The sequence below is a fragment of the Tamandua tetradactyla genome, chromosome 4 (genome assembly GCF_023851605.1).
Source record: "Tamandua tetradactyla isolate mTamTet1 chromosome 4, mTamTet1.pri, whole genome shotgun sequence".
Taxonomy (NCBI): Eukaryota; Metazoa; Chordata; class Mammalia; order Pilosa; family Myrmecophagidae; genus Tamandua; species Tamandua tetradactyla.
Genome location: NC_135330.1, coordinates 64,304,903 through 64,332,604, shown reverse-complemented (window position 1 = coordinate 64,332,604; position 27,702 = coordinate 64,304,903). Strand labels below are relative to the sequence as shown.

Below are 27,702 nucleotides of genomic sequence, written 5' to 3'. Positions count from 1 at the left end.
AAGGTGACACCTGAACCTTACTACCACATGTTCATTTCCAGTTAATTAGCTCACCTCAGAGACAATCGCTGTAGATTAGTTTGTTGTTCTTGAATGTCAAAAAACAAAATCATCCAGTATGTACTCTTTTGTGTCTGGCTTCTTTCAACATTTTGCTTTTGAAATTCATCCATACGGTTGCATATACAAGTAGTTCCTTCTTTTTTATTAAGGTGTAGGAGTTCAGTGAATGGATATTCCAAAATTTATTTATCCAGTTGTCTTTTGATGAACACTTGGGCTGTTTCCTGTTTTGAGCTGTTATGAATAAAGGTGCTTCTAAAATAGTATACAAATCTTTATGTGGGTATATGTTTTATACACCTTGTGTAAATAACTAGGAGTCAGAATTGCTGGGTCATATATATGTATTCCTGTTTTAGTTTCCTAGCATCTAAAACAAATACCATATGATATGTTGGCTTAACAACAGGAATTTATCAGCTCACAGTTTCAGAGGTTAGGTGGTTTGCTTTGTCCTGGCATCCGTATCTTCTGGCTGGCTGGCAATCTTTGGAGTTCCTTGGCTCTTTACATGCAGTGCATATGACAGAATCTTCTTCTTTATCTTCTGGGTTCCAGTGACTTCAAGCTTCTGGCTGTTTTCCATAACTTCTATCTCCCTGACTTTCTGCTTGTTTGTTTTGTGTTTGGAAGGTTTTTAAACTATGAATTTAATTTACTTAGTAGATGTTGTGTTATACAGGTTATCTATTCTTTAGTGAGCTTTGGCAGACTATGTATGTCTTTCAATGAATTTGTCCATTTCATCTAAATTGTTGAAAATATGGGCATGATGTCATAGGCGGAATAATGACCTCCCCAAAGGTGTCATTATTAGATTTTTTTAAGGCCAATAATAGGACTTTCATTTCTTCTTATCCAATACATCTATTATGTTAACTAGTTTGCCCAGCCTGAAATTTCTAGTATTCCCTTGAATAACCTTAGTTCCCTGGATGGGGTGTCCACGAGGGCTGTGCTGCAGCAGTTCTGTTAAACAGCCTCAGAGTCTGGACTTACCCAAGGCAAGCATGGTTGGGTGGCGGTTCTGGGGAACAGCTGTGTGTGTACTGACCTTCTCCGTGCTTCTCTGATTTTAGTCTTGTGGCTGGGGTACCCTAGGAGAAAGGCCTGTGGGTCAGATGTTTAGAAGGACCCCAGTTGAGATTGGCATGTAGGTCACATTAGGTGCCCTTCGAAGATAGGTAGTGAGTAGAGATGCCTGCTGCAAACCACTGCAGAAGGGCTGATCTTTGGGCAGCCAGTTTGGATTCCCACTTTGTGCAACTATGTCACCAAATCAAGCAACTGGGATGTTTCCTTGGCGCATAGATACTGTGCTCTCAAGTCTTCATATGCAAAATCAAATTTAGTAAGGGTCAGTTTCCCAGATGTTGGAATCCTTGCCTCCAGGGTACCATGGCAGGCTCTGAAAGGGAAACCCAGTCTCTCTCCCCAGTCTGCTCACCTGTCGGGGATGTGTGGAGGGTTCCCAAATCTGGCGCTAGGGTGATTCTTGGCTATTGCTATTATCACTCCATGGAAATGAAAAAACAGAGAGGAGAAAATCCTAGCTGAGTCCTCTGACTTAATAAAATGAAAAGATCTTAAAAGCCAAAGCCTTTAAGAAAAGCATTCAAGAATCCTGCAAGTTTAATAAACCACAAGGGTTTAATTAATTATTGCGTAATTGAACTAAGTTGAATAGAATGGGAGCTGGCAGAACTTCTACGTGTTATCTCACGCTGATGGAATGGAAATAAACTGAATTGCTGTTGGCGCCGACACGTCTCTACAGACCTGGAGACTAGAGCAGCTCCGGAAGGCACAGACCTGGGCTGGGAGGGGCGGGGCGGGGGAGGAGACAGAGCCCGGAGCCCGCCCCGCCCCGCCCCCTCAGTTCCCAGTCTCGCCACAAGGGGCAGCCGCGGCCTCCGCACCGGCAGCAGCCGCGAAGCTGCGCGGCCCGGGTTTCCACCCGGGCTCTTTTCTCAGTTGGGCCCCAGCATGGCTGCCACCAGGGCTGCGGGCCCGGGAGCCGCCGCGCTTTGGCTTTCCTGACAGCTCCGGGTTTCTGTGTGCTCCTTGTCTTCCCCGGGCCAGCCTAGCAGACATGTTTGCCAAACCCTTTCGGGTCAAGTCCAACTCGGCCATCAAGGGATCGGACAGGTGAGGGAGGGACAGGGCACGCTTTGCCCACCGTGGTACTCGGACATCTTTTGGGGCCCGTTTGGCCTCTGGGTTCTCGCTGGGTTCTCCCAGCAGACCTGGGGTAGAGGCCGGCGTTACAGTCGTGGAAAGGACCGGAGGTGGCAGGGGTAGGTTAGACACATTTCGAGAGTGTGGGTGGAGAAAGGTATCTATTTTCTCTCCTAGGCTGTCTTTTAGATATTCTAGTGGGTTAAAAAGAAGAAAATGATTTAATCCGCGTTTACTGACTGCAGACTATCCAAGGTGTTGTGGAGGATGCAAAAAAAAAAAAAAAGAAGGAATACAGACAGGGTCACTGCTCTCCAAAGAGCGTAGAGCCTGGTAAGAGAGAGCACATGGGGCCTGAGAACTACAAGTATTTGGGGAGAAGTGTCTGGTGATTACTTTTCAGGTGAGACAGATGGAGAGCGAGGTGGGAAAGGATAAGGCACAAAATGTAAGGAGAACTAAATCTGTTAAGACAGTGTAACAAACGATAGCATGTTGAGTTTTCAAATCAGTTTTCTGTAGTTGTCATCCTTGGTGTCCTATTTATTATAAGCTGACAGATTTGACAAGCAAATCTGGGCCCAAGGGCTAGGCATGGAATCATTCCACATCGCTGAGTTTTCCTATGCCAGGATAACTGGGGTTGCTCACCCAGCTTCAGTTTCCTTTCTGTGAAATGGAAAGACATTTCCCAGGAATCTGTGAAAACAGACATACTGGATGAGAAAGAGAATGTTTGTTTTGAAAGAGTGTGTGAGAACAGGGCATCAAAAATCAGGCAGTTTTCCCTTGCTCCTCATGATTTTATAGTGAGTGTTTCTGAGTGGTGGGTATTTGTTGAAATCAGACCGGCAGCATTCATACTTGGTGTTGGTGTGCTTTCTGCAGGAGAAAGCTTCGGGCTGATGTAACAGTTGCTTTCTCCGCCATTGAAACCGATCAGGTCTCTGAGTTAGTACCTGGAAAGGAAGAGCTCAACATTGTGAAGTTATGTGCTCACAGAGGGGATGCGGTGACTGTGTACATGAGGGGTGGTAACCCTATCCTATTTGAACTGGAGAAAAATCTGTATCCGACAGGTATGGTAACAGGATGAAGATGGCCATATCTAGTCCTTACCTGACATCTGCTTCTCTCTCTTTCTTCCATTACCTGTCTCCCATAAAACAAACAAGTATAAAATCTCCCAGTAACATACTTAAGGATCTTTGTGGATCTAGTATTTCTAGACTTGGTTCTCTCAAGACTAGAAACTGCTCTAGTAGAGAAGGAAAAAGGGCTAATACAGATGGAGGAGAGGATGGTTGCAAATGGAAGTCCAAGATGAAAGAGGAATAGGTGAGGAAGCTATAGTGGGTTAACTGGGGATAGAACACGAGTTTGAAAAGGGTGTACCTTCAGAGCATGTAAAAACATTTCTCCAGTGAAACCATCCCTACAGGATTTTCTCAAGATACTGCACAGGATACTCTGAAAGGAAAGGACACACATACTCACCTGTCTTAGCAATGTATTTCGATCCGTCCTGACTGGCTTTCCAGGATTCTTTGCTTGCTTTCCTGTCACAGATCCCAGGGACCTTTTTTCTTTTCCATAGCCACTGACATCTACTGGTCCCTTGGGGCTTTTCTTTCTCTAAGTTTAGATGCAACATTGCAATGCATTATCCTTAGGCCACTCCTACCCCCATCCCACTTCCTTTCTGTACATGAAGACAAATACAGGCCCTTTCTGTTCCAAGGGTTTTTCTGCTCATCGCTATGGACACAGAAAGAATAAAAATAATAAACTTGCGAAGGTTTCAACATTTCTTCTAGGCTGTCTCTGTTCTTTAGTTATTTACTTGTGAGGTAAATGGAAGTCACAGTGGGTCTGTGCCCTCACTTTTATCCGCTGTGGCCTTTTTCTGCTGCTTCGGTTCTCAGGTGAAGCAAAAGATGCTTCTAAGTCTCAAGTGATGTCCAGTTTCTTAGGTCTCTACCTTGCTTAAGAATGAAACCTCTTTAGGCCTCCCCTTATGACCTTCTGTCTGGCTTTGAATTGAGTTTCTTTTCTGTATCCTGATTAAAATGACCATAGTGTTTTGTTTGGCCAGTTCCCCTGTGGAATGACTTTTGTGTAGTTACTATCTCCTGGGTCTCTCTTTGGACAGTGTATACCCTGTGGTCCTACCCTGACCTTCTGCCGACCTTCACAACGTGGCCTCTGGTACTCAAGAAGCTCGTGGGGGGGGCAGGTAAGAAGTTCTTATTATAGTCTTTTTTTATTCAGATAACAAAGTTCTTAAATTCTAAGTATTAAACACTAACTTAGATACCATTTGATCCGCTGTCAAAACTGTGGATGTTCTCAAAATATCAAACAGAAAGTTCTTACAAATATCTGCATTGCTATAGTAATGACCTATATTACTCAGTATTTTCCTGATTTCAGGAAAATATAAAGATACAAATATTTTTACAATTAACATATGGAAATCTTAACCACCTAAAATGGATATCTAAGTTAGTTTATCCATAGGCATGTTAAAAAAATGTACTAAGTAAGCATCATAAAGCCTGTTTGTATAATATGTGTCATAAACCAATTTAAAATTAAAGCAAGAAAGGAAAAAAAAGCTGTAAATACAGATATCAGAGTTACATGAATTCTAAATATCAAACAGTATCTTAAATATCGTTTGATTAACTATCAAAACTGTGTGTGTTCTCAAAGTATCAAGTAAGTTATTTACAAATATCAGCTTTGCTATAGCAGTAAGCTATGTTTCTAAATATTTTCAAATATTTGATTTCAGGAATTTATTTTATCTAATATTACCATAACTACCTACAGTTTAGGTTTTATTACATTCTTGCTGTTGGCTGAAATCTCCTGAGGAAGGTCTGACTGATTTAAGAAATATAACCACTGTGTTTGTCTGTTCATCCACTTGGAAAATGTAGTTTTTCTCCGTGTTCTTACATCTCTCACTTTGTTGATTCTGTGAGTTCTCTGAGCCTTTCTGACTCTGTCATAAAGCTTAAATAAGATAAATGATGTGAAAGTACTTTGCAAACTGCCGAAATGTTATACTTTGAACCTGAAGCTGAATTTAGGGAAATAGGACAAAGTAGATCATTAGATCATTAGCCTGGCACTTCTGTTTAACCATTAGCCCCTCAAAGTTAAAAAAAAAATCTAATACTTGGGTTGCCATTTTTCATTTTGCGTTATGAATAGCATAGTTGATACATAATAAATTTTTTGTTGAGTGAATTGAATAAATGAAGGATGAAATAAAATGAGGAACTGGATGGAGGCAGAATGTGGATTGTGATGCTTTTGTTTTGTTTGCTGCAGATTTGATGCTGCCCGGAGTAGTGGTGCCCCCTGCTGGTCTGCCTCAGGTACAGAAGGGCGACCTCTGTGCCATTGCCTTGGTGGGGAACAGGTACTGTGTCAGCCAGCTACCCCTTTAGGGGAGAATACAACTTCCAAATCCACGTGAACAAGGATTGAAAGAGAAAATGGTTTCTTTTCTCTGGAGGAAGCAGAGCGTGGGCTATGTGGGGAATAGAGTTGTAGGATTTCCACACATTTGGGTGCTGTGCATTTGCTATTGTTACTGCTGCTGCTGCTTTTTTTTTTTTTAACTTTAAATTTTGATGTAATTTTAGACTTACGAAAACGGTTACAAATGTAGTGTAGAGAGTTCCTGTAAACCCTTCACCCAGCTTCCTCTATATGGCAATATCTTACATAACCATGGTACAGTTATCAAAGCTAAGAAATTAACAGTGATATAATACTTTTAACTAAATTATGGACTTTATTCATATGTCCCCCAGTTTTTCCAGAAATGTCCTATTTCTGTTCAAGATCCAAACTGGGAGAGCACATTGTATTTAGTTGTCATGTCTTCTTTGTCTCCTGTGACATTTTCTAAGTCTTTCCTTGTCCTTCATGACCTAGAGACTTCCCCCCAACATCATTCTCCTCCTCTAAATATTTTTAATAGTTTATTGAAATGTAAATTATAAATCATATAAATTCACCTGTTTTAAGTGTACAATTCAGTGATTGTTAGGATATTTACAGAGTTGTCCAACCATGACTACACTGCTTTTAAGAAATGATTTATTAAGTAATTGTGTGAACAGTTCTGAAAAAATTAAAAATCCCTTCATCCACAATCCTTTTCTCCTAGAAGTAGCTGTTATTATTTTGATGTGCAGCTTTGCAGACTTTCTTCAATGACTATGTATATATATAATATATATATATTATATATATATATGTATACACACACACACACATACATACATATAAAATGTATGATTTGGGATATGTGTGTTTAAAAATATAAACGCTATTATACTATATATGATTGTATTTTCACTTAATTTAGTGTGAACATTTTCCATATCAGCACAGAAGATATCCCGGATTTTTTAGGTGCTGTGTGATTGATGGAAAAGGTTCTCTTCTGGTAGGCTTTGAGGTACCTCCAGTTTGTCTCTATTATCAGCAGTACCTTATTGATGCCTCTAGGGGTACAGCTGCCATATTTTACTAGAGTATGTATTAAAAAGCAGAACTATTAGGTTGGAAATTATCCATATTTTCTAATGTTCAGTAAAAAAGCTGTATCAGTTTTCATTCCCACCAACAGCCTACTATTTGGAGCCTATTTCTTTATATTCTCACCAACTCTGGATATGATGGGTCATTTTTATTTTTGTCCATCCTAGTGAGTGAAAATAATTGCTTCTTTATAAGAGAGGGAGAGAGATTGTTTAAAGATCTTACTTTCACTACTCTTATCCTATTTTCCAAGTACATTAACTAAGTACTTAGAAATGTTTCCTTTCTTGTTTACCTGTAGCAAAAATTACATTTGGAAAGAGTGGTGCTGCCATTATTTTTTACCCCAGAATTCTATCCAATATTGGAGAAAACTAGCGATAGGAATATTTGGCCTGAAAAATGTAGCCTTTAGAGTCTGTATGGGGATGGCTCTTGGGGTGACTTGTGGCAAGGAGATTTATTAAAAATATAAGTAAAACATTCGGCATGTTTTTCTGACTTTGGACTTCTTGAGCCATTGACCCTCCTGGGGTGAAAAGACCCCCTCTTTTAAAAACTGAGAAAGAAAGCAGATTCAAAGTTTCTGTGGCAAAAAGTGACCTATAGACACAGGACATGAAGCCACCAGGTTTAGCGAACAATTTTAAGTTCAGGTGTTTGGAACTCTGCTCTTGCATCTTTTCTATTGGACCCAGGCCACCTTGTTGGGTTCCTGTATTCTCACCATTTTCCAGGTGGGCACCTGTCCTTACAGGCAATGTGTGGGCAACATTCCTGTCACCTTGGACTGGCAGAGATTACTCATTTGGGCTCTGGGAATTGTTTTGGGAGTGACTATAAATGTAGTTGTTTTTGATATTCTGGAAACACTCAGTTTTTAGATAGTTATGCAGAACAAGCTCTGTTATAAAGAACCAACTCCAAAAAACCTCCCTAGTTAGCTCCACTGTTTATATCTTCTCTTTTAACTATAGCATCCTTCAGGCTAATTTCTAGCATGTGGATTACATCCCTTCTGAACGCCTTATAGAATGGCTATACCTTCTTTAAGGTCAGAGGTGGGCAGTTTATGCTTTTGGAATTAAGAAAGGGAACTTTAGATATTTTTCCAAGTCTTTCCTGGGTTTAATTCCTAATAGAACTAAAACAAAGGCAGGGATAACTCAGTAGCGGAATTACTTATAGAAGGTAATGTTTGGTCAAGGGTACAGTACTTTTCTCAAAGTAGTATTTGAATATAATCCCCTAAAGAAAATTGAGACTGGACTGAGTTTAGTTTTGTGATACAAGTGGACACTTGTAGCCATGGAGTTCCTACTACCTGTGTGGAAAGATGGTTATAACATGTGCCTCCCAGCAGACTGTCCCTAAGCCTTGTCTCTGGCCTCCCTCTTAGAGCTCCTGTTGCAATTGGAGTTGCTGCCATGTCCACAGCTGAGATGCTGATGTCAGGCCTGAAGGGAAAGGGCTTCTCTGTGCTGCACACTTACCAGGATCACTTGTGGTGGGTACTGTTTTGTTTTTTTTTTAAACAGAACTTGGGTGGATGAAGAGAGAAGTATGGGGCCTGAGATTCAGAAGTGAGTGTTTTGGTTCCAGCCATGACCTTAGGCAAGTTGCTGACCTTCAGACTTTAATTTCCTTACCAAGCATGAAGAGAATGATTTTTTGGACAAGAAAGTAGAAAGAACTTCGATTATGTTTTAGGTGTCTACTAGAATCCTAGACCTAGAAGAAGACCTTAGGGATTATCTACCCTGCCCCTCAGTATGGTGCTATTCTTTATCTATTTTTTTTTTTTTTTTTTTTTTTTTTAAAGAGAGAGGGAGGAAGGGAAGGAAAGACAGAGAAGGAAGGAAGGGAGGAAGAAAGGGAAACATCTTTAAACATTTTCTTGTTTTTTATTATATTTTGTTTGTTTGTTTTTTACATGGGCTGGGGCCGGGAATCGAACCGGGGTCCTCCGGCATAGCAGGCAAGCACTCTTGCCCGCTGAGCCACCGCGGCCCGCCCTCTTTATCTATTTTTATAGCTCCAGCCAATCTTGTCTTATCTGCCGCATGCATTCCAGGCATCTCCTGGCCCCAGGAGGAATGCTCTGGAATTCTCACTTCTGTATCCAAATCAAAAAAGTGATAACCTGATCACTTTTATAGTACTCACTTGTCACATTTCAGGTCTTCTCATTGTAACAGCTGCTTTTCTAAAGCTGTGCACCAGTTTATTTTCTAGTTATTTTCTTGTCAATGTAGGAAAACAGTAAACAGTACTTTTCTCAAAGTACTGTTTTTATTAACTGGTCTTTTGGTCAAGTGTTGTGGCCTTTTGGTATAGATTTATCCTTATATTCTCTAGCACCATCTTGCATTTATTTGTTTAACAAATATTGGTCAAGGAGACACAACCTCATTAGCTTATGTATTAACAAATACCTGAAGCTGCTGTCCTTCTAGCATCTTGTTCTGACTGTCAGTCTAGTTACAGGTGATAGATCATGTCGTATATCAGCAGTTGCTATAGTTGCCAACCTCTTGCCCCACTTTTTATTATTATTATTTTAAAAATATTTATAGTATTTACGTGATCAGAATGGCCTTATATTTTTTTTTTGGGGGGGGGGGCGGTTTGGTGCATGGGCTGGCAATTGAAACCGGTCTCCCACATGGCAGACAAGCATTCTACCACTGAATTTCCTGTGCATTCCACTGGCCTTACTATTAATAGTATAAATATGCCTTGCTTCTGTTATTAGTTAAAACTTTGTTTATTTATATAATCTTGGCTAAGATAAGGCATTTTGTTTTTATGTCTCTGCATGCTCTGCTATATGGAATTGCTCTTATTTTTTCCTGTCTCCCTAAGGCTTGTTGGCATAAAATCATACTAATCACTACATTACAAGTTAGACTGCATTTTTTTTTTAGACTGCATTTTGGTTGAACACAGAAGCACCTGATTTTTTCAGTCCTTGAGCAATGCAGGTGTCAGTATTTTGTTACATGCTCTGAGCCTTAGATTTGCACTTCACCAAACTGGCATTTGCTATCTTAATTTTGTCAGTTAATTAAAAATATTTTAATTATTTTTAATTACTTTTGGGGGTTTATCTTTAACTGCTTTTTCTTTGCTCTTTCTCTGTCTCAGGATATTATTGTTCCTTTGGGATAGGGAGGAAGAAAGACTTACTTTCCCCATTTCAGAGATGAGGAAACTGAGGCATGGAATTTTTCTGGTCCCAGAATTAAAAACAGAATTGAGATGAGAGCAGTCTCTCTTTTCTCTTCTGGCCTTTCTTGTCCATTGGCTTTTCTGATCTCTGAACTGCCGGCTGACTCCTTGGCCAGGGCTGGAGAGTGGTATGGCTGCTGCTTGGTGTTCCTGATGTGAGCTTTTTCCAGGCAATCTGGAGACAAGTCCTCTCCACCCTCCATCGCTTCACTGGCCCCGGACCCCCCAGATGTCAGTGACGAGAAGAGCTCTGACCAGGCGGACCCCACCCTGCAGGGAAATGTGCAGCCCCTGAGCCTGCAGGGTGAGGAGGAGCGTGGGGAGGCTCACCAGGAGTGTGAGGAGAAGGCCCTGTCGGAAGCCTCAGAAGACACTAGTGCTGGGGAGCTGAACCAAGACACCCCAGACAGCAAGAGCCCTCAAGGTATATCACCCTGGGAAGAAAGGGGAGAGAGAGGCTGATCTCCCCTCCTCGCAATGTAGGAGATAAGTTCTCCACTCTGCTTCTGACTAGATGGCACTGAAGCTCTAGGAGGGGAGGCAAGGGAGGCCCTACAGCCCTCTGACATCTTGCCTTGGGACCTTTTTCCTCATAAGTCATGTCTTCCTGGGTGCCCATCTGCCCTTGCATCTGGAACATTTCCATCCATAGAGCCTGCTAAGAGCTCTTCTGGCTCTGACTTCTCTGGATGAACTGTCCTAACTTGGTGGGACTTTGTGACTTAACCCCTTCTCTGGCATCAGGCCTCTTCAAAGGTTCAGTAGCTGAGAGCATCTGTGAGAACTGATACTTGGGAATGGGCTCCTCTCAGAGCCAAGGGCATGGAGAAGGGGTGGAACTAGGTAGAGGAGCTTTCTTCTCATGCACCAGGCATTCTGCTTCCCTAAGGAAAGATGTGGTTCTTGTCTTTTCCTTGCAGAACAAATGGACGAGCTGTTACAGCAATGCTTCGTCCATGCTTTGAAGTGCCGGGTCAAAAAGGCTGACCTCCCCTTACTCACCAGCATTTTCCTTGGAAGCCACATGTTCTCCTGCTGGTATGGAAGGGACGGGTATGGATGAGGGTCAGGAACTGGTTTCACTTTTTTTCCGTGGCAGTGGGAGAAGTCAGGGCTAATGTGGGGATTGGTAAGGGAAATGTTGTGGAAAGAGTAGAGTGGAGGGTTGACCAAACAAATAAACTGGGTCCTGGGTTTTAAAAACTTACAGTTCTAGTCAATGAAAGAATATTGAGGAAATGGAGGGTTACAATTTCCTGTAAAACCAAAGGCGTCATGTCCACAGAGAATCCTAGGTTCTCTGAACACTGCCTCTGCCGTGGTGATTCTCTGCTCTCTTCATAAATCAGGAATCATGCTCCTGTACAAAAAATGTCCTAGGGGCAGACTCTTTTTCTGGAAGCTTCCACTAGTACTTTCACAGCTAACACCACTCCCCTTGACTTCTGAAAAATAGGTGGGCCAGATGAGGTTGTATCAGGAGGACACACCCCATCCCCAGAGACAAGCCGCCAGGAAAGACAGAACCTGGACTTTGAAGACCGATCCATCTGAGCTCAAATGTCGGGTCCCCAGGCATTTGAGTAGGACAGACTTGAACTAATTGTCAGGGTTCTCTCAATCTGAGTTTCTAGTACTCGTAGGATTATTGTAAAGCTTAAAGAGCCTGACATACAATAAACACTCGGTAAATATTATCATGTGGGGAGATTTGCTAATTGGTTCTTACCCTGTGACTGAACTTTTTTCTTTTTGAGAATCTTGCTGTTTTTTTAAAGTGGCTTTGATATACATAAAAAAAAAAGCCTTCCAATTTACATGTGGGCTTCTTCGAGGCATCCTGTACAAATGAGGGATTTGGAGCGTATGGTGGAACACATGATGATTCATCTTAACCTTTCCAGGTTGGAAGTAACATATAAAAGGGGGTGAGGCCTTTAGTCCTAGAATATTCTCTAGGATGGAGGGTAGGTTCTGAAAGGTCTGGGGTAGGTTCTAGAAAGTCTCTCTATGAATCCCAGCGCCATTGTGTGCCACAAATTGAATGATGTAAGTTCTAGAGAGGGGAAAAGATCGTAGCTTTCATCAGGAACATCTGGTCTCCTAAAACTAATTGCTGTAGGGCAGGGGTCAGCAAACTTTTTCTGTAAAGGGCCAGATAGACTCTGTCACAACTACTCCACTCTGTGGTCATGGCACTGACCCAACCATAGACAATACGTAAATGAGTAGAGGTGGTGGATTTGGCCCACAGGATGTAGTTTGCTGAACCCTGCTCTAAGACCTGGCTGCCCACAGTAAGCTTGGTATTGGAAAGATTGACTTAAAATGGAACTTCTGAGACCACAGAATGTTGTCTGGCTTGAGAGGATTCGAGAGCTATATCCAACACGGTAGCCCCTAGTGATGTGTAGTTCTTTAAATATAAGTTAATTTAAATTAAACAAGATTTAGCATTTGATTTCTCGGTTGTGTTAGTCACATTTTAAGTGCTAATAGTCACATCTGGCTAGTGACTACCATATTAGAAGGCACAGACATAGAACATTATATAATTGCAGAAAGTTCTATTGGACAGCACCAGTCTAGAGTATCCCAAAGTCTTCATCTGTATCTGGTACCATCATAGGGCAGAGAGTTCTGGAACAGTGGCCTCTTTCTGAATGTAGGGAAGGAAGGCTGAGGAACAGGTGGTCCTCTCGGTGTCAGGTAGGCCTCACCACTACAGCTTACTGGCTTAACTTACCTTTTCCATCTGCCATCAGCCCTGAAGGACAACAACTGGACATAAAAAAGTCAAGCTTCAAAAAGGTAAGTAGGTCTTGTCCCTGTATCCCCACACAGAGTTGTGTAGGGGGCACAGATGACATGAGGAGCATGGAGACTGGGGATGCCCATTACACAGGGCTCAGGCCAGAATGAAGTTTTTTATTTCAGGTATAAGGGGTTAAAAAGCAAACTCTTCCTGGGCTGAGGCATTTGGGTTGGCACCTGCTCCCCTCACCCCTTTTGACCTCTTAATATCCAATTAAAGTCTGAAAGGTATAACCAGGTAGTCTTTAGCCTCTTTCCTCCTGCTGGCCTTCAGTGGGAGCCTCCTAACTTCCTGGTTTGCTGAGGGCAGGGATGGTCTTAGGCTCTTCCACAGTCCCTGCCTACTTTGGTGCCTGGTACATTGTAGGCGCTTAGTACGCATGTCGGTAAGTCCCCCACCACCGGCCCTCTCTCGCTTAGCTCTCTAAGTTCCTGCAGCAAATGCAGCAGGAGCAGATTATACAGGTGAAGGAGCTGAGCAAAGGGGTGGAGAGCATTGTGGCTGTGGACTGGAAACACCCAAGGTGAGTGCAGGGGACCTGGTCACTAGGTTAGCTGGCCCCAGGGTGCCTGGGCCATGGACTGGGGATTGCCTAGATCCTAGCATAAAATGTGTTTTCTTTCCTTCTGCTGGGTTTTAGGATCACATCTTTCGTCATACCTGAGCCCTCCCCAACCTCCCAGACTATCCAGGAGGGTAGCAGGGTACAGCCCTATCACCCTCCAGATATAAAATCCCTCTACTGTGTCCCAGCCAACATGACTCTGCTCTTCCGGAAGTCTGGCCACACGTGAGTCTTTGGAGAGCAACCCTTCTCCGCCTGCTTGGTGTTTGGCCTGCCATTCCTCTCATCCCGAGTAGTGTTCTCATATACTGGCAAGACCTGCTCTACCCCTGTTCTCTCTTTCTCCCAAATCCAGCTTCAAGCCTCCTTCCCCTGGGAAGTTTCACTGAACTAAGTGAAACAAGTTCTTTTTTTTTTTTTATAAATTTTTAAATTTTTAAAAAAATATAACAAACAAACGCAAACATTCTTAACTTATGATCATTCTGTTCTACATATATAATCAGTAATTCACAATATCATCATATAGTTGCATATTCATCATGATCATTTCTTAGAACATTTGCATCAATTCAGAAAAAGAAATAAAAAGAAAACAGAAAAAAATTCATACATACCATACCCCTTACCCCTTCCTTTCATTGATCACTAGCTTTTCAATCAAAATTTATTTTAACATTTGTTCCACCTATTATTTATTTTTATTCCACATGTTTTACTCGTCTGTTGATAAGGTAGATAAAAGGAGCATCAGACACAAGGTTTTCACAATTGCACAGTCACATTGTGAAAGCTTTATCATTACATAATCATCTTCAAGAAACATGGCTACTGAAACACAGCTCTACATTTTCAGGCAGTTCCCTTTCCATTACATCTTGACTAACAAGGTGATATCTACTTAATGCATAAGAATAACCTCCAGGATAACCTCTTGACTCTGTTTGGAATCTCTCAGCCATTGACACTTTATTTTGTCTCATTTTGCTCTTCCCCCTTTTGGTCAAGAAGGTTTTCTCAATCCCTTGATGCTGAGTCTCAGCTCATTCTAAGGGTTTTCTCAATTCCTTAATGCTGAGTCTCAGCTCATTCTAGGATTTCTGTCAACACAAAGCAAGAAGGTCCATACCCCTGGGAGTCACGTCCCATGTACACAGGGAAAGGCAGTGAGTTTGCTTGTTGTGTTGGCTAGAGAGAGAGGCCACATCTGAGCAACAAAAGAGGTTCTCTTGGGGGTGACTCTTAGGCCTAATTTTAAGTAGGCTTGACCTATCCTTTGTGGGGTTAAGTTTCATATGAACAAACCCCAAGATTGAGGGCTCAGCCTATTGCTTTGGTTGTCTCCACTGCTTGTGAGAATATCAGGAATTCAACTTGGGGAAGTTGAATTTTTCCCCTTTCTCGCCATTCCCCGAAGGAGACTTTGTAAATACTTTTTTATTCACCGTTCAAATCAGAAAGTAGGCTTTTCTACCTGTAATTACTTTTCACACGATTCTTCTCACCTTGGTCAGGAAAAGGGGAGAAAATAAAAGTTGAAAAGCCAAGGAAAGCTACCTGCTGAGCAGGGAAAGAGTCTGGGTAGTTGCCGTTTGTCTCCGGGCACAGCTTCAACTAACCTGCATGGTCACTTCTCACCTAGGAAGGGGAGTATTCTCGAGGGCAGTGAGGTCCGAACCATCATCATTAACTACGCCAAGAAAAATAACCTGGTTGATGCAGACAACAAAAAGTGAGTGGATAAAGGAGCGAACTGTACCTGTCTTGTTAGGTATTGATCTTTAGCGGATGTAGACACATTATGGAGGGTGTCTGGGAAAGAGGTAAACATAGAAAATCACAGAGTTTCAGAAACAGTCGAGACTAGGGCTCTCCAGACCATGGTCTGCAAACACCTGGATTGATTGTCTAAGGTGTTCACATCCACATGTGCTGTAAACATGTGACTGAAAACTGAATAAATAGTATCTCACACGTATCTGTTAAGTTTTTCAAATGCAGATGTAAGGAATAAAAAGCAAATTTCTTTTAAAAATTTTACTGAAGTCATCATGGCTTTTTGGTATTCTCTATTTTCTTAGTAAATGCATACAGAAGTTCAACTACCAAATGAAGGGGGTCCATTAATAATTTTTTTTTCTTTTTACTTTAAAAAGACATCCTCATGATTGAAAAGTTGAGAACTACTGGCCTAATCTAATGCCCTAATTTGATAGATTATCCCCTTCCTCTCTTTCTTCCTTCCTAGACTACTGTGAAATGGAGCCTAGAAAGCTGAATACTGGTGGTCAGATTTTTAGTTAGTAGCAGAACTGAGCCAAGAAACCTGGTCTCCTGATTTACCTCACTCCATATTCCCCCACACCGCGTGCTTCTCCTCCTAGGAAAGTGTGCTCGCACCTTCCGTCTGTAGGGTGCACTGCTGAATGGACTATGGTCCCATAATTGATTGTGATTTTTGAATGCCCATATAAAGGACCTGTATAGAGATGAACCCTGAGTTGGCCCTGGGGTCAGAAGGGGTGAGTCTTGGGTTTTGTTGTTGCTTCTTTCTTTTTAGCCTTGTGAAACTGGATCCCATCCTTTGTGACTGCATCTTAGAGAAAAATGAACAGCATGTAGTCCCGAAGCTTCCATGGGATAGTCTCCTGACCAGGTAACAGGGTTGAGCAGGCCCTCTCTAACTTTTCTGTCACCTGCCTTTAATATCTATCACACTGATTTTTTTTATTGCAATTTTATTGAGATATATTATATATTCACATACCATATACTCATCCAAATTGTAAATCAGTGGTTCACAGTATTATCATATAGCTGTGCATTTGTCTTCACAATCGATTTTTGAACAGTTTCATTACTCTAAAAAAAGTAAAAATAAAAGTGAAGAACACCTAAAATATCTCATGCCCACCCCCCCTTATTTATTTATTTTTTTGTCTTTTTTTATTCTTACACATCTGTCCAGACACTGGATAAAGGGAGTATCAGTCACAAGGTTTTCACAATCACATGGTCATAGCTTAAAAACTCTAGAGTAATTCAGTCATCTTCAAGAATCAAAGGCTATTGGATTACACTGTTCAGCAGTTTCAGATATTTCACTCTACATCAGAAGCTGAAAAGGGATGTCTGTATACTGCATAAGAATAACCTCCAAAATGACCTCTTGACTCTATTTGAAATCTCTCAGCCACTGAAACTTTATTTTGTTTTATTTTTCTTCCCCCTTTTGGTCAAGAAGTCTTTCTCAATCCCAAGATGCCAGGGCCAGGCTTATCCCCAGGAGTCATGTCCCATGCTGCCATGTTGGCAGGGAGAGTTACACCCCTGGGAGTTATATCCCACAGGGTGGGGGTGGGGGGGTCCAGGGAAATAAGCTCACCTGCAGAGTTGGCTTAGAGAGGCCACGCTAAGCATCAAAAGAGGTTCTTTAGAGGTGCCTCTTAGGTATAATCATAAGTAGGCTTAGCTTCTCCTTTGCAGGAATAATTTTATTAGAGCAAGCCCCAAGATCAAGGGCTTGGCCCATCAAATTGACAGTCCCCTATGTTTGTAAATATATCAGGTCTTGCCCAGGTAGGGAAGTTTAATATTTACACCTTTTATCCTCAACGGGACTTTGCAAATACTTTTTAATCTTCTGCCCACATTACCCTGGGATGTTTCAGGGTATCACACCAACTTCTACAAACCAACAGGATCTCACTCCGTATTCAAGTTTCCTTGTATTTATGGTGGTTGAATAAACTGACCATATAAGATAAATTAGATAGTATGCTACAAAAATATAAATTTTGTACCAAATAAACATCTCTTTCTTTAAAATAGAGTTATTATCATCCTTTACCCTTTAGTCTGCTTTACTTTAGTCCTATCCAGATCAGCTTCATGATATCTCTGGTTGAAATCTGATCACTTTTTCAGCTTTTTTAACAGTTGCTGTATGGGGTAATGGCTGACTTTCATAGCCGTAGAACTCTAGCTCTGATTCTCATCGCACAAGTACCTGAAGTTCTGGGGAACAACTAGGTTATACACAAATAGCTCAGCATCTCAGAATTTAGAAATCACAGTTACAACTCTGGAATAGATGTGACTTTATAATATAATCTAGGAACCTTTACAGTAGTCCTTCACCTGATAACCTGTGCTTTCAAATTCAAGACTTAGTGTTTGTACATTATGGTTAATCCATATTAGTGAGGCATAATAATATTTGTCTTGTGTTTCTGGCTTATTTCATTGAACATATTGTCCTCAAGGTTCATTCACCTAGTTGCCACATTAAACTATAAAAGTGTCAAAATGTTAGTCTCTGATTTTCTTTCCATAATTCATACCATGTCAGTACCTACAAATACAGGCTATGGTAATTCTGATGTGGAGGGCATTTGGCACAATTTGAGTCATTACCATATAGGAGAACTTAAGAGGGAAAAAGAGAAGGAACATTTATTAAAAATAAGAACTTCAAAAAGTTTTAGAGGCAAAAAGAAGGCTGGTGGGGGGAATTGGTTTAAAACCTTCAAAGGAAGAATTTATGATATCCCTTCTTTCCCTCAGAACCATAATCGATGATAATTTGTATCAGGAGTTGGCAAACTATAGCCCATCAGCCAGATCATGGGCTGTTTTATTTGAACACAGCCTCACCCAGCCATTGTCTGCAGCTGTTTTGGGGCTACAGTGGCTAGAATGACTGTAGCAGAGATCGTGTAGCCTGTAATATTTTCTATGGTCCTTTATGGAAGAAGTTTGCCAACTCCAGTTTATATGATGGTGAGAGAAAATTTCGTTAGATAAAAGGTAGAGATTTCTTGTGGAAGGTGATTCACTATTTGATACATGTTTACATTATGAAGGGAGCTCTTGGAGGCAGCAGGCTGGGGAGGGCTAAATTATTGACACAGGTAGGATAATCTCCATAAAGCACTGGGCAGATTCTCAGGACACCAGCAAAATGGGCAGTTTCCAGGTATTCAAGCCACTGAAGACCCCTTTATTGTATCACTATTCTCAACCTTGGCTGTACTTTGAAATTGCCTGGGGAGCCTTAAAAAATCTTCATGGCCGAAGATTCTGATTCAGTTGGTCCTGGGTACAGCTTCCTAGGTGATTTGATTGAGTCCACTACAGCCCCGGTTGCAAACCACAGCCCTGCAAGACCAGCTTAGACTTAGCTGCCTGCTGGTAGTGGGACATGAGGAAATTGCTCTATCACTCTTCAACTCATTAACTCCTTTGTTTCAGATGTTTGGAAAAATTGCAGCCTGCCTATCAAGTGACCTTTCCTGGACAAGAGCCCATTGTGAAGAAAGGGAAAATCTATCCAATTGATATCACCCTAGCAAAGAGAACTTATAATAAAAAGGTAATTTTAAAAAGACAGATGAGGGGCAGGCCACAGTGGCTCAGCAGGCAGACTTCTTGCCTGCTATGCCGGAGACCCGAGTTCGATTCCTCGTACCTGCCCATGCAAAAAAAAAGGACACGTGAGGGTGGTAATTTAATGCCCTTCCAGGTCCTAGTCTGTAACATAATCTTGAGATTTTTAGACTGGCCTTACATACCTCAAAGATTGTTGATGAAACATCTATGTTTGTGTGACTGGGCTGGAGATCATCACTGCTCTTTAGGATTTTGTAGGAAACTTGCTAGCGCCTGGTTCCAAAAGTAAGCAAAGCTTTAATTTAGTTTTTTTTTTTCGTAGAGGTATGTTTCAGGCTTTTAGCTCTTGCAAATTCTGTGATCTCTTGGGCCTTGCTTAATGAAAAAAAACTTTAAGAATTGCTGAAGGAACTGAGTGTGCTTAGCCTGGCAACAAGAAGTCATAGGGAACAAATTACATCTGTCCTCAAATGGTGTGAAAAGCTGTCCTCTGGAAAGGGAGTGCACTTATTCTGTATGCCTTGAGAAGACAGAAATAGGATCATTGCATGGAATTCCCAGGAAGACAGACATTGATCCAAAATGAAGAGCTTTCTAGTAATGTACTGCTAAAGCATGGGTTTTGGGACTAGAAACCTGCGTTCAAATTAAGCCTCTCCTTGATGCTTGCCCTTGAGCAAGTTACTCGATATATTTTTGCCTGAGTTTCTTTATGTGAAAAATGCAGGTAGTTCCTATCTTGTAGGGCATTGTTAGGATCAAATGAAGGAGTAACATGGGTGAAGCACTGAGAACAGGACTTGGCATATAAGCACTTGGCCCATGAGAGCCAATAATGATAGCCTTAATCAGAAGCAACAGCAGTTATTTCTTGAATGTTTAATTATGTGCTGACACTGTACTAAGCAATTTCTACATATATTGGCTTATTTAAACACTAAAGTTTTATTAATAATAACAGAATTGTAATTGGTGCTTCACAAAATGATTTTATTTTCTGGTGGTCTTGAAGCAAAGATTAGGTGAACATTTGTTGCGGGAGGGTAGAAGCAGGGGTTCGTGCATCAGGTAGAGGGCCGGAATATATGTGACTGCAAATTGCCTGTTGAGTCTGAGAGTCTGTAGGTATGGAATTCCTTGACAAGCCTCAGTTTTAATAAACTTTATTGACAATAGCCCTCTCCGCCAAACCCCACTTTACCATCTTTAGTCATACATGAGAGAGAATTTGTTTTAAAGCAACAAGGGCAGAATTGTTTTTTTGAAAAGTATCATTTTGCTTTTTAATCTCAAGCTCACATACTTATTTGTGAAGTTGATGAATAATAGAAAACTGCATGTGTATTGACCAGATACTTGATGATATTAAGAAATTACTGTTAATTTATCTTTAGGTATGATAATGGTTTTGTTTTTATGTTAAGAAAAAAAAACCTTATCTTTTAGCAATCTATGTTGAAATATTTATAGCCAAAATGATCTGATATCTAGGATTTGCTTTAAAGTAATATGGGATCGGGGAGTAGACAGAGATATAGAGGAATCAGGTTGGCCATGAGTTGATAGTTGTCGAAACTGGTGATGGGTGCAATGGGGTATCTTTATACTATTCTACTTTTATTTATGTTTTACGTTTTCCATAATAACTTTTTTTTTTAAAGGCTTTGTTACTTATCTGTCCCACCCAATAAAACACATATTTGGGTAGCGTAGAATCAATTTAGAAGCACAAAATGAGTTATTTGAATGAGAAAGTACTGTGGTTAGAGGCAAGGTGAACTGTCAGAGAACATGAGGGGTAAGGAGGCTGCTGAGGCCTCTTGTCCAGAAGGCCTTCTGGAGGTATATGTCGGGGGGACATGTCTGCACTCACCATCAGTCTTCTGTCCTGACCGCCCCCCTTACAGGTGACCGTGGTCCAGAACTTGGAGACCTATGGTCTGGACCCCTGTTCGGTGGCTGCCATCCTTCAGCAGCGATGCCAGGCCAGCACCACTGTCTCTGCTGCCCCCGGATCCAAGGACAGCCTGCAGGTCCAGATCCAGGGGAACCAGATTCACCATGTTGGCCGGCTATTGCTTGGTGAGCGTCTCCTCTGAAGAGGCAGAGGCATTGGTCTAATTTGGCAAAAATCTTTCTGCCAACAAGTTATCATAATCCCAGTTTATATTTATATATTGCCATAAAGTTTTTATCAAGTGCTGTTCCATCCCAGGCTCCACAGACCTGTGGGACAGGTACGATGGGATTATTATCCCCATTTGATAGATGAGGAGAATGAGATTGAGATAATAAGGAACTTTGCAAGCTAGCAAGAGATGGAGCCAAATTTGACCCTAAATTGAGTGCTATCTTCTATTAGAGTAACTTTCTTCCTTTCTACCCTTTTGATGAAAACATTTGTTGAGCACCCACACTGTGTTAGGTGCTTTGCTGGGCTTTTTGTAGGCATGATCTCTCGTCGTCACGATGACACTGTGAAACCATCATCTCAGTTTACAGATGAGTAAACTGAAGTTCAGAGAGGTTTAGTACCTTGCCTTGAGATCATCTGACTATAGTACTGAGCCCAGTACTATAGCTGGGCTCTCAGTTTTGATTTGTTAGACTCCAGGGTCTTAAGTTCTTTCTACCAGCTCTGGCTACCCAGCCCCCAGTTTGTGCTCAGTTCAAACCATCTTCCTCATCAATGCCTGAGTCAGCTTTCTCAAACAAACACATCACCCCCTGTTAGAAACTTTTCATGCCTCTTCAGTGCCTGCAGAATGAATACCCAAGCTTAACACACAAGAGCTTTCCCAGATTGACCCCATTCTTCCATTCGGGCTGCTCAGCAGTTTCCGTTCCCCCAAGCCAGGCCTCAGCCATGCTGGTCTCCTTTCTGTTCCCCAGATATATCATGCACTTTCACACTGTGTGCTTTTTCCTGTGCTTAAGATGCCCTCCCACGACCCAGGTAAGCCTGACCTGAAGGGCTCATTGGTCCAGCTTAGGGGTCAAATGAAGCTGGTCTCAAAGCATGTCCCATTTTTTCCTGTGTTCCTAAATTAGAATTTTAAAAATTGCTAATGTAGGGCAGTGCAACAGTGGCTCAATGGCAGGATTCCCGCCTGCCATGCTGGAGACCTGGGTTCGATTTCTGGTGCCTGCCCATGGGGAAAAAAAAAATTGCTAATGTAGCAGTTTCCAGTTGTGTTTATATTTCTAGTTAGTGTCTGCAGCTTGGCTAATTTTTCTAATGTCTGAACCTCCTGGCAGACTGAACTTCTTGAGAGCAGAGACCTTGTCTTTTTCATTCATGCTCAGTGTCTGGCAGTAAATGCTCAATAAGATTTGTTTATGGCCTAAGGCAGGACCCAGCAGTTAACTGGGTCCTTATAAAGGACCCAGCCCCTTTATAAGAAGAATCCCATAGGAGGTGCTGAGAAGAAATATAGAGGACAATAGACAAACGTGATTGAACACATACACACACACACCTCTCTCATGAGAAAATTATAAATGCCTGAAGTATACTTAGCAAATAGCTATCAGTGTGAAAGTTGATGAAATATATGCTTCAGCCTTGAGGGACAGGGATAGATGTCCATCCCAGGAGGCTGCCCTGAGAAGTGGAGTTTTGACTTGGGTTTAGAAGAGCAGATTGCATGATGGAAATTGTTTAAACAGAGGCTTGACAGCAAAGAGCATGCTGTGGGCCTGAGAGGGGCCAGGAGGTAGCTGTGTGGAATCGGGACCCAGAGGGGGTTGGGGCTAGGGAGTGAGATTATGAGACAAGGGGCAAGAAGGAGGTGGAGGGGCAATAAAATAGGAACCCTGGGCCATCCCACTGAGGAGTTTCTGCTTTTGGATTGTAGAAGAGTATCAGCTACCTCGAAAACACGTCCAAGGCCTAGAAAAGGCCCCCAAGCTTGGCAAGAAAAAGTGATGGATTCTTGTTCCATGCGGTGGAGTCAGTGGAAATCTAAGCTCTGGGCTGGTAATTTATATAAGTATTTTCAGCTTTTGCAAATAAAAAAATATAATTCTTTACAAAAATAAATTTTTATTCTAATCTAAATCTGACTTCCCCTCTTATTTCCTCCACTTAGCTAAAATGTCATACTGAATTTTAAAGTCAGAGGCATTTTAAATTGATGGAAGGAGTGGAATGTCTTTTCCATTCATGTGTTTTCATGATTTTGTCCCTCCTGGTTTCAAGGCAGGACAGTCCATTTGAAGTTCAGGCACATGAGCCCTCTGTTTATTATAAACCCCCCCTGTCAAATATTCCACAGCCTCTTGCTCATCTGTTCCTATTACCTAATTAACCTCCTAGCCCAAAAATAGTTCCTTCACATCTCTAAAGGTTTATTCAGATAGAAAACAGAACCCAGCTGTTCTCTGTCATCAATCAGGACAACAGAGTGGCCCTAAATTGCAGAATTTAGATGGAAATAAGATGCAGTAAAGATACCGTAGGACATGGGTTTCTGTATGACTATGAACCTTCTTTGGCACATGGCCACTAGCAATGGTAAATTTGTGATATTGTTCCGAGATAATAGTTTTGTCACCTTGAAGAGTCATATGTATCACGCGCCTGCTTTAGACCCAAACCTCTTAACCTGAGGTTCATAGAAGGGATCTTTAGTTGGTCTTCAGAGGGTCCCCAAGCTCCCTGAAATGAGGTGTAAGATTTCGTATGCTCATTTTCCTGAGAGAGGTCCCTTCCACCCCAAAAGGTCCACAACTACTGCAGTCCCTATTCAGTTCATAGATGTTATTTCCATAACCAAAGCTCTCCTTGTACCATGGGAGGGATTCAGAGCTGAGCTGAATTCCTTAAGCTCTTTAGTTTTACCATCATGAAACAATTATACTTCAACTCACTTCATTTTTTCTTTCTCATCTCACTTTTTTTTAAAACTTAGGTAAGAAATACTGAAAAAGAAAACATCCACAACTGTAGCTAAAAGAAAAGTCACTCCCACACACCCAGGCCTTTCTGATTGGAAAGGAAGAAAGGGTTGGGTATGAAAATGTGGGCACAGTGCCGCTACCTTCTCTCGATTAGGCCCAGAACACGTCTTGACTTTGTAGGTAAATGCCTTACTTTCACTAATCCTGTCTTTCCTGGCATGAGCATAGGGAACCAGGAAAGGGATTTCTAGAAATTGACTCCATACAGAATTCTCTTACAACAAACTTTTGGGCAGCCAGAGTTTATCTGAGGGAGTGCAATATATATTGTAGTGATGAAATAAGGTCCTTACATGAATATTAGTAATATGAGTTTTTTCACAAATGTGATTTGTTTTGCACAATCTTGCAGGGATTGGAGTCTCGGATAGGTTGTGTTCTGCCTTGTTAATTAATCCCTGCTAAAGAAACAAAGCTAGTAGATGGTGGGGCCAGGTCTAAAATGAACATGAGACATGAGCTCTGAACTGTGGCATAACCTAGAATCCTACTATGAAACGGTGCCGTCAAGACCTATGCTTTGAGTGATTTTTTCCAGTAACGGTGACAGAATTCCCCTTTGTGAACACCACCATGTGTAGGTAAAGAAGGCAGGTAAGAGTTAAGCTGTATAGTAGATTCTTTTTTCTGAGCCAAATTATCTATATTGAGGCCAAACTTAGAATTTTGAATTTACTAATCCCTGCTGTAACCAAATGAGCTTAAATGAAAAGCTGAAACATTGGTTCATTTCCGGGCTCTGGTAAAATTATTAAAATTTGTACTTCCTGGAGGTCTAGGTGAACAAATGTTACAGATGTACCCCATTCTTGGGTAATTTTAAGAATGGCTGTGGATAAGGTGTTCTCTCCCACAGGGATAAGCTCTGAGGAGCCCCTGCAGTCCGTGGGCCCCCATCCATTGCATTGTATGATCAATACTGGAAGGCTGCCAAAAATTCTTTTTGAATGACTTTGTTTTTTTCCATGGTTACTGAGATGTTCCTTTGATTGGAAGTCAGATCCTGCTAAAGTGAAAGGACTGTTTGGTCATCTGATTTCAGCCTCTTCTTCCAGGTGAAGCAAACTTTTAAAGACACATTCTTATCTACCCTGTTCAAAATGTTTCCAGAAATAGAGGAATCTTGCTTACCTTAGTAGCCTGTGATGGTGTTTAATCATCCTTTGCCCCAGAAAGCAGAAAGCCTCTCTTCTTTTCTAATTTAATATCTCTTTCTGTAATAAGCCCCTTTTTCTAGCTGAGTGGACATGTGAAATAGCCGATCACCTAAACAGCAAACCCCCCCCCCCCCCAAGCATTTGGACGATTTTTCTCACAATTACTCAAACAGTAGCCTTCATTCCATGTTGACTGGCAAAGTCTGACCTTGCCAAGAAGTGTGTGCTTGTCTCTGTCCTCACCCTCCCTCCCCAACTTCCGATTTCCTTAAGATGGTGAAGTGTAGGAAAGAAATCTCAATAGGAAAGGAATCACTTGCCACAAGCTTTTATTACTTTTTTTTAAAACCTATATAAGAAAGACATTTAAAAAGAAAATATCCTTAAACACACACTGAGTAACACACTATAGAAGGCACTACCAGCAGTTATGCCCACCTCTAGGAGGGAAGGGATTCTTGATACATGTTTTTTACAGAGGCTAAACTTCAGCATAGGTCTAACTATGCTTTAGATAAAATCTGAATTTTTCATTTCATAAACACCCTTGTCTCTTTATATATAGCTATATGCCTTTGTGTCATACATACACATGACTCTTTTTTTCCTTCTTGAAAAATAAAATAGCCATCCCCATCAGAGGAGGGTTCTCAGCAGCATTCAACAGCAGTCGCAGCAGGAGCCATGCCTTCTATTAATGTTAGAGACATGCAAGATGAAGGGAAACTGACTCTCTACCCACTGCCTTTTGTATACAGCAGGGAGAGGGATTTTTTTAAGGAAGAGAAGTAATAAGGCTGAACATGAGATGGCAGATAACCACGGTTTTGTGGTTGAAAAAATCTTTTTGAGAGTTGCTAGCTCATCTTGCTTTTGCAGCTCTGAAGACTTCACATAGTTTATATGACAAGGGGTCAGCATTCCTTCTGGGATCAGGGCAGTGTGGGCTCAGCACGGGTCAGGGAGGGAATTTCTGAGGCTACACAAAGAAGTTTGGGCTTGAACCAACCCAAGAAGGACTTGGGAAAGCAAAGGACAGCAAAGAAATGGTCTCTCAGAGGCAGGATTAGAAACCACCCTGATTTGAAAATTAAAAGTCCTTTTATCTCTGTCTTAGAGTGTTTTTTGCAGTCCTGACTACTTGCTTGACTTGTGTGACTAATTTATTTTTAAGTTTGAACCTAAACGAGGAGCTAGTTCAAAGTGGTACAGGCACAGGAATCTGATCCACCCTGTCAATTTGTTTTGACCTCGCTTCTTAGATGTCAAAGCCCAAGACTTAGATGGAAGAAGGTCTGTGACCCTTGCCCCATACGGGAGTGAGGGCTCTCCTTGGCCTTGTCTCCCACAATGCCACTTGTCCACTTCCTGGCTAGAGCAAACCAGCAGTAGAACTTAAAGCAAACATGCCCTGCTGCTGTCTCTCTCTGAAAACAAAAAGGCACTGAGGTCAAAGGGGAGGCGGGGCCCACGGACTGTTTCCTCTCAGGTCCGAGTGAGCGCGGTGCCAGGGGGTGGCCTCGGCTTCAGAACTGAAAGGAATCCAAGTTGGTCAAGCTGGAGGTTCACCACTCTATAATCAAGGCAGTGCCTCTGGCAGCACCTAGAGATTCCGGAGTCCCAGTGGAAGGAGGGAGGCAGTGCTGGAGGCCAAGGGGAAACCAAGGTAGCCCAGGCCCTCTTCTGCTCCCTAACTGGGACCAGGGGCCGGGGAGTGGTGGAGACTGGAGACAGCTTATGACATGTTTCTCTGCAATGCGTTTGGCTTTCTTTTACTGTCTGATTTTCTTACTCAGCAGGAGACTTCTAAAATGGCAAATGGCTGATTTCTCTTTGGTGGAAAAACAGGAGGATAATGGCAATATTAAATTCAAATTTGCAACTTAAAAACAATTGACAAAAATGTCACTGGGACTGGGTACCGTACACATGCAGCTGTATGCCTCTGGGTTTATATACGCGCTCTTGGGCAGTGGGGGTCCAGGCCTGGGCAGGCTGCAGCGTCTCTGGAAATCTCTGATCCATTCTCCGCTTTGGTGCTCCTTGCCCTGAGCTTCTGAGTACAGTGTCTTTAAGAGCTTCCCTTAAGCATGAACAATGGGCACCGTAGGGGCAGTGGGACTGACCCTTTCATGAACTTTATCCTGCTTTCAGGGGTTTAAACCAGTCCTGCTAAAGGAATATGTTACACCTTTTGACTCATAAATAAAGGTACTGTGGGTGGCAAAACAAGAGAAAGTGAAGAAGAATAAAAGCCAGGAAAAGCTCTTGACTCTAAAATCTTCGCAGACTGGTGTGGTCGGTCCAGTTTGGTGACAAGGGAGGCAACTATTTGGTTTGCGAAAGGCCTGCACATTGATAGAGGACAACAGTTGTTCTTTCAGCGTGAGTACTGATCCCTTGGTAGAGTCTGCAGAGGGGCACAGTTTGGAGGAGCAGGCAGGGACAGCCCCCTGCACAAGGGTTTGTTCCATCAGAGACATTCTGTGCCACATCTAGAACTGCTGGGCGAGTACAAGTGTACCCACCAGAGGTGTCCTGAGAAAAAGTGTCTGTTGCAAAATAATAATTAATAATAAAAATAAATCCGAGGGCGTCAGGAGGCGAGGAGGCAGGACAGGTTACCCAGGTTTGCCCTGGGATTCTCTTAAGGCCTCCTCCAGTTTCTGCCTAAACTTGTCATACTTCTTCTGCACTTGTTGGATTTTGTCCTGCTCCTCTTTTTCCAGGATTGTTAGGAAGTTCTGGAGCTCGGGGATGGAGAAGGCATCCCA

The 27,702-nt window shown here is 41.9% G+C and overlaps 2 protein-coding genes across 6 annotated transcripts in view; one reads left to right on the top strand and one right to left on the bottom strand.

The window, feature by feature from the left end:
• Positions 1-1,960: 1,960 nt before the first annotated feature.
• On the top strand, positions 1,961-25,920 carry EIF2D (eukaryotic translation initiation factor 2D). 4 transcript variants are annotated; one of them, XM_077157611.1, is made up of 16 exons: positions 1,961-2,211; positions 3,130-3,320; positions 4,394-4,477; positions 5,584-5,674; positions 8,207-8,314; positions 10,209-10,462; positions 10,959-11,076; positions 12,804-12,849; positions 13,273-13,376; positions 13,494-13,643; positions 15,061-15,150; positions 15,979-16,074; positions 18,672-18,792; positions 20,717-20,891; positions 21,702-21,765; positions 22,667-25,920. In XM_077157611.1, the coding sequence occupies exons 1-15, from the start codon at positions 2,156-2,158 to the stop codon at positions 21,743-21,745; spliced, it is 1,728 nt and encodes a 575-aa protein (XP_077013726.1). In that variant the 5' UTR covers positions 1,961-2,155; the 3' UTR covers positions 21,746-21,765; positions 22,667-25,920. The 4 variants fall into 4 exon arrangements, with proteins under 4 accessions (XP_077013726.1, XP_077013727.1, XP_077013725.1 ...); XM_077157612.1 differs by lacking the exon at positions 21,702-21,765 and adding an exon at positions 2,419-2,574 and having other exon boundaries at positions 1,962-2,211; XM_077157610.1 differs by lacking the exon at positions 21,702-21,765 and having other exon boundaries at positions 1,962-2,211.
• The window catches only part of RASSF5 (Ras association domain family member 5), a 69,112-nt gene continuing 66,650 nt past the window's right edge, over positions 25,241-27,702 (bottom strand). For both annotated transcript variants that reach the window (XM_077157614.1, XM_077157615.1), the window contains one exon: positions 25,241-27,702. In XM_077157614.1, coding sequence (XP_077013729.1) covers positions 27,550-27,702 — 153 coding nt within the window. In that variant the 3' untranslated portion in view covers positions 25,241-27,549.

Excerpts from the sequence above, each read along its gene's own strand:
- EIF2D (XM_077157610.1), top strand. The coding sequence starts at position 2,156 with ATGTTTGCCAAACCCTTTCGGGTCAAGTCCAACTCGGCCATCAAGGGA. Across the intron at positions 12,850-13,272 it reads AAAAGTCAAGCTTCAAAAAG|CTCTCTAAGTTCCTGCAGCA; the intron begins GTAAGTAGGTCT and ends TCTCTCGCTTAG. Across the intron at positions 18,793-20,716 it reads AGAGAACTTATAATAAAAAG|GTGACCGTGGTCCAGAACTT; the intron begins GTAATTTTAAAA and ends CCCCCCTTACAG.